Source organism: Plasmodium yoelii (genome assembly GCF_900002385.2).
Source record: "Plasmodium yoelii strain 17X genome assembly, chromosome: 14".
Lineage (NCBI taxonomy): Eukaryota > Apicomplexa > Aconoidasida > Haemosporida > Plasmodiidae > Plasmodium > Plasmodium yoelii.
In genome coordinates this window covers 1,475,059-1,482,820 of record NC_036186.2, presented here as the reverse complement: position 1 = coordinate 1,482,820, position 7,762 = coordinate 1,475,059, and the positions used below count along the sequence as shown (strand labels likewise).

The 7,762-nt window shown below is 20.0% G+C and overlaps 1 protein-coding gene across 1 annotated transcript; it reads left to right on the top strand.

Moving 5' to 3' along the window:
• Positions 1-4,441: 4,441 nt before the first annotated feature.
• Positions 4,442-5,272, top strand: PY17X_1438500 (uncharacterized protein; the record flags this gene model as incomplete). The annotated part of the gene is made up of 1 exon (XM_720190.1): positions 4,442-5,272. One exon carries the CDS (start codon positions 4,442-4,444, stop codon positions 5,270-5,272), a length of 831 nt encoding a protein of 276 aa, XP_725283.1.
• Between the last annotated feature and the right edge of the window lie 2,490 nt (positions 5,273-7,762).

Below are 7,762 nucleotides of genomic sequence, written 5' to 3'. Positions count from 1 at the left end.
TATATATTATGTGTGCAACAGAAAGAGGAAAAACAGGAAAATACCATATGCTAATATGTGTGTGCATGAAGAACACATATCGTATTATTTTATTTAAATTATTAAGATACATATACATGGTGAAAAAATCACTAGAATTTCTATAACTTACTAATAATTTATATTATTTATTGTAGGAAATGTTTTTTTTATAAATATTATTATACTATTCTAATAGTATATATGTATTTTTTATGTTTGTTCAAAAAAATAATCAAAATAAATAAAAATATGATCAAATATGAATAATTCTTAGTATACTTAGAATACTTATAGTACATATAATGAAATGTGATCATAATTTTTTTTTTGAATATATCATTTTTGTAAAAACATTATAATCTCACATAATTTGTTTTATTATATATATGTTTTTAGTTATACCTATTCATTATAACATTTTCTACAATTATGAATTTTTTTTATTCTAAAAAAAGGTGCAAACATACATAATATTTTTTATGTTGTATAAAAAATTGTAAAAAAATTTGCGCAAAACATGCATTCTATACAAAAATAAAATTGTCCAATATTTTTTCTTTTATCGTGTACAACCTTTGAAAGACATCCACAAAAAATTTTTTTTTTAATTATTATTTATAGTTGAATTTTTTAGCTCAGTTTATTTATATGAACAAATGGAAAATATATTGATCAAAAGTATTATATATGCACTTTGATCATATAAAAGAATAATAAATTACTCGAATATTAGGAGCAAATATAACCAACGATTATCCATGCCAATTCGAAGGGTTTTTATTTATTTTATATGAATATATTATTGATTTACACCTCGTGAAAATTGAGATTTGTTTATTTTTATTTGTCATATAAAGTATGTATACATTTTTTTTTATATTTCTTACTTTTATTTTTATGCATTTCGTTTTTCGAAACCTGTAATATAAGTCGATTTAATTATTATTATTGTGCTATTCTTGACATGCTACATTTATTTTTCTGAATTTCTATATGATTTCCATATTTTCCAATTAACAACTTTTATGTGTTTATCTTCATTCACTGTTTAATGTATTTCCATTTCTATTGCACAAAAAAATATTTTATTTTTTAAAACACAATTTTTGTTTCTCGATATCGATATAGCAGTGAAATAGCACATACACATATATTTTTATGTATTATTATTTTTATTATATTTGTGTTACGTCAATAATTTATTTATTTATTCATTCATTTATTTAAATATTTATTTTATTTCCTGCAGGAGATATTTCATCATCATTTCGAACATCCCACTATTCATTGTAACTAGTACAAATATCAATTCACACTTTATATATTTATATGTATGTGTGCATTATTTTAATTACAAATAATAAAATAGACGTTTTCAGTACAATATAATAATTATATGAAATAATAGTGGAAATATTTAATAGTCTAATTCTAGATCTAATAGATCTAGTAGAATTGTATTAGTAATCGAGCTAACAAATCTAATAGAAGCGGTAATGCTGGTAGAACTAATAGTTTAGCATTTTACAAATAGTATTATTAATTTAAATTGTTATATGTGTGATTACACAAGCGTGTGTATATATTTTAATAATTAATATCATTTCCCTATAAAATATAATTGTTTTCACCACAATATAATACCATAGCTATATTTTTTTTATATTTTTCGAATACAATTACTTTAAAAAAAAAAAACTTTATTTTGAGCATGCACACGAACAGACTGGATTTTATATGAAATACAAAAGCAAAACAAAAAAATTGATAAACCAAACAATTTAAAAAAATATATATGTATATATATATAATTATTTAAAGAATCGTGTTGTTTAAAATATCCTGAATTAATCAACGCCATACACAACGATATACACAATTTACATTAATATGTTGTAAAAAAATATATAATTTTGTATTTGAAAATATAAAATGATATATTATAAAAGGTATTTGGATTGGTATATTATATATTAAAATTATTTGTTAGCTATGAATAACTAATAATTTTACAAATCATACTTAAAAGTTCTACTACACTTCGAAAGAACAAGATTTTTTTTTTTTTTTTTCTTACCATACTTCTATTAAGCTTTATAAAATATATGGGTATATTTTTGCTTTACTAAGCCCTATATATTAGAAATAACGAAAACCCCAAGTTGACAAAATTAAAAATATGCATAAGTAAAATATTGTAATAAGGCTATAACGAGTTTTTATAAAGTATCAAAAGTTGTATATCTCATTTCCTTGTATTATACGTTAAAACCCAATATAACAAAATATAATATTCAATGAAAAAAAAAAAATATAAATATATATATAAATAATATAACACTATAGTATTAAAAAATTAATCTTCATTTAGCACACACTCTGTTATCCATTAGGTAGTGAACTAAACAAATATATTTTGTTTACTAATTTGATTATATTCCTATTTTCTAAAAAAAATATTTAATATACACACGAATTTTTTATACATCTTACCAAAATATATTTATTTTTTATTGAAATGAAAAAGTTTTTATGAAATGTATAAATATATGACTCTATTTGCAATATAAATAGTTAGAATAAAATTATTAAAGTACATTTTATTATTCATTATATTAAAAAATAAATATTATAATATAATTGAAGAAAAAAGATAAGACAATAAAATAAATATTTCAATTCGGTACCTTATGATTTATATAAATAAATAATTTAAAATTTAAATTATAATCACCTTACTATCATAACCACCTAATATTTACATTAGTATCTCTCATTTTTTTTTTTAAATGTGCAAAAATATATGTGTAATATATAATTTTTTAATTTCCATATTTAGGTTGCAATACTTAAGTACAGTATGCAAATTAAATGACAGCCAAAAAATTATATTTCAAAAGTAGATATCTTTTAATAATCTTGTATTATAGCATAGTAATATTCATTTGTTTATACATAATAGCTTTAATTTTCTATATAATCAAAAGTTGTATACATATATTGGATAATTTATTTTTTGATTTACACCAAAATAAAAAAAGACGAGAAAATTATTAGCACACTCGAATAAATGGTAATTTTTACACCGATAAAACCAAATTAAGGATAATGCTTCACCTTTTATTATTTCCCCGTGTATATATTTTATTTACATATGAATTTTTTTTTTTCCTTTCTATTTCAATGATACAAATATATTTCGAAATATCATGTATGCTTGGGTGTATAAAAACACAGTTGTGCACAAAGATATTTCACATTCCTTTGAGAGGTTATACATTATTTTACTACTTTTATGTTCAAACAGGACTTTTTCTTAGAATAAAAAGAGTAAAACAATCAGAATAAAGCAAAATGCTTCGAAAATAATTGAACATTCAATTATTATATTACAAGTATATGAATTTTATATTATATATTATATATATAATATTTTTATTACAAATTATACAATGATTTTTATTACAATTTTTTTATTTACAAATACTATTTGTTAAAGGTATACATTATATAATTGTACATAACCTGTATAACTGTATGTGTGTGTGCCACCACATTTGAATTTTAGTTTCCTTTAAGTTTTGTAATACATATAATTTAGTATATACTGATATATACAATATATTTGTACGTATATACATAGGTAAATGTGTATACTTGTATCCTTAAATATTATATGGGAATACGGAATAAAGTACGCATTATATTATATGGGTACTATTATATGTACAATAAGTGTACATAATTTTTACTGAATTTATATGCGATTATTATTTATGTATATAAAAAAAATATATATTTTTTTTGAATACTCTTTTAAAGATAATTTCTAATAACAAAAATAGTAAAAAAAATAGCACGAACTTATTAAAAAAAATATATATTATATTACATATCATAAGCATTTAACATATAATTGGATTTTTTTTAAATAAAAATTTCTATGTATATTTTTTTCTTAAAAAAAAAAAAGCAAAGTACCTTCAAAAATTGTATTAATATATATTTTTTTTAAGAAAAAAATATAATAGGAATAAAAATGTATATTAGTTATTTATTGTAAAAGAGAATAAGGAAAATTATACATATATTATTACATTTGCTTATTTTTATGATTTATATATTATTATTGATTTTTTGTGAAGAATTTATATCACATTAAAGTTCATTGTTTTTCATAAAAATATAACCAATATATGCATATATATATTTAGCAAATACAAAAAAAATATATTATATATAAAAATATTAAATAAAATAATAGAAAAAAAAAAAAAAATATATTATATATGTAATACAAAATAAAAATAAAAAATAAAATAAAATAAAATAGTGAAATATAGTATAACTTAAAAAAATAAATAATATATAAAATAAATTAAATTAAAACCAAAAATAATATAAGAAAAAAATATTTAAAATGACAGGATCAGATGAAGAATTTGAAATAGGTGACATACTGGATGTTAAAAGAAAAAAAAATGGCTTCATATACTTAGTAAAATGGAAAGGTTATTCAGATGATGAAAATACCTGGGAGCCCGAAAGTAACTTATTGCATTTAACTGATTTTAAAAAAAAAATGGAATATTTAAAATCAATCTATTTAAATAAAATTGATAGAACGAGTAGCGACAGCAAAATTATGAAAAAAAGCAATGTACAGTTATTTGGCCAAGATGATATGGGGAATACTCTAATAAAATCAAAAGGTAGAACAACATTAATTTCAAGAAAGAGGGGTCATAAAAGAGGAATGAGAAATAGAATGAGAAATAGAATAGGGAACAAGAGCAGCGCATCGTCAGTTACAGATGGTTCTTTAAAGAAAAGCGATGACGATGATAATCAGTCAGTAAAAAAAGAAAGTACAAATAATTATAATAATACATTATTAAATATTGAAGATGTATATAGTGTAAGAATTAAAAATAGGAAGATGGAATTTTTGGCTAGCTTAAAAAATGCATCACCACAGTGGGTAGAAGAATCAAATATTCGAAGTACAGGGCATTTAAATATAAAAGTTAACGATTTTAAAAAATATATTAAGAGAAAAAAAACATCTAAAGGAAGTAGAATTGTTATTAAAAATTTACATAATGTTGGGGATGAATTATATATATCAGTTATACATAACATAAATAATAAAGAAATTCATAGTTTATATCCATCAAAAGTTATTGAATATATATACCCTCAAGAACTTTTAAACTTTCTTTTATCAAGACTTAGATATAGAACGGTTTAATGAGGAATTTCATATTAATACCATTTAAATATATGAACCTTATATTTGTATGTATAGAGAATCCTCTTAGGCACCTAATGACATCTAATATTTTATACTTTAAAGGGAATATCATTATCATGAATTAGTAAAATTTTTTAGTAAATAATATAAGTAAAAAAATGAACGAAAAACAAATCCGATCTCTTTTTTTTTCAAAAGATTAGGCAATATGTGATAAAAAACATAAAATTATAACCAAGTGCATATTTACATGTGAATATATATACCTGCAAAATGATGTTTATTTTTATTTTTTTTGTGTATATGTTGCATATTATATTTAAATAATTAACGAATACATTTTATTTGCACATGTATATACGTGCCTTTATTTAACCATTCATATATGTCTTTAGTCGTTTTAGGAGTATTATTATGTTTTTTTTCTTTTCAATTATAAATATCTGCACATATGTATATTATAATTTGTTAATGCATGCATATATATCTGCTTCGATATATGGATGTGTGTAAATCGAGTTTATTAATATTTTTAATAGGGAAAATTTTTTTTGTGGGTTACATATTTTGGGCATATGTATATAAAATTTTACCGTTTATTATATATAATATATATATATATTTATATAAACATCTTGTGAAGAAAATATTATAAATACAACATTATTTTATGAATTAGTGGCTATATGTATGCATTATATACCTTTTTGAATATTGACCAAATAAATACATATATATTATATATATGAGTGTATACAATATATATATGATATGTACACCTTTTTTAGAATAACTGAATAATATATATTGTTTTTAATGCAATTTTTGTTCACTCTTAAAATATATTAAACTCTTCGATTATATTATATATAATTTTAAAAAAAATTTTTAATAATATTCTGTCTTTCTACTTATCACATTTTTTTTTAAATATAGTTTAAAGTATGATTTGGAAATCATAATTATTATCTCCAGTATTATTGTTACCATATTTTAATTGTCATTGCTATGGTTATTTTTATTATAATGGTTATGGTAATTATAATTAACATCAATTATTCTTTTACTCTTTTAAATATAATAAGAAGTAAATTATTTTTAACTAAATAATGAATAATCCGATCATTATTATAGGTAATATTATAAAGCTAAAATATATGTAATTTGAATTAAACTGCAAATGTATTAACGTTCGGTCACACACATGTTCTAAATTAACAATTATAAACTAAATAAAAAATATATGTGAAATAAATATAAGCAAATAACAAATGGCAAAAGAAATTACTAAATAATATTGGGAATCTATCTTACATAATACATATGTGTAAAAAAGTAACATATTTAATGATTATACATTTGTTTAATTATTTATTCTTAATATATATTTACATTGTAAGTCATATACTCTAGAACAAAACACATCCCACTACAACTTTATTGAGCGTTGTTTCCCTTTAATAAAAAAATTAAAATAATAAATAATCTAATTTAAATTATAGTATTTTTATTTTACAATTTTTATTATAATATACTTTATTATATTTAGATATTCTTCTTAATATACCCAATAAATGGATGCAGGATTTAAAATGATAAAAATAAGCCTTCAATCTATAATACTTAAAGACATATCTACGTGTCTATATTTATGTAATATATTATGTATTACAATAAGGGTTTAAACATATAAAAAAAATATGCTATTTTTTCAATTTCAAATTTATTAATTTAGCATTAATTAAAAAAATATATATGTATATATTAATTTAATAAAGCTATTATATTGATATTACAACCCATTTTATTAAGCTGAAAAATATATATAATATTTCGATTTATTCTACATAAAAAATAAATAAAAAATTAACTGCATGTACATGTAATAATGCACAAATTGGAAAGCATATAAATAATTGTTTTTAAGTTATACACCAATATATAATAAACATTGGTATATAAAAATTTAAATAAAATAAAATCGGTAAGCATTGTTTAAAAAAATTAAATTAAGACATGTTTTCATTTTATAATTTGGATTTTCACTCATAAGTATACATTAAAAGGTATTGTAGAAATTGCGTGCGCATGCATACACTTTTTTGTAACATATATATGTATATAAAAATACATATGTACTATATACGAAAGAGTATATATAAAGTCTCAAATAAAAATTACATATTCCTTTTATCGAGAAAATTTACATATTCTTACCCCAACATTGCTATGTTCTTACAACTCCATTATTTATTTTATAGGGGAAAATGTAGCATCATTCTTTGATTTTGTTTTGTTTGCGTTATACGTATATATATATGTGTAACAAATATAGGAAATATATACATTTTCACCTGGTTATTATAAATTATGATTTATTTTTATAATATACATATATACTTTTTTTGGTGCGTCTCCAGACCCCTAATAATATAGCTACTATAATATAGCGCTTTGTAATTATACTACTTAAAAATGTTCATAAAA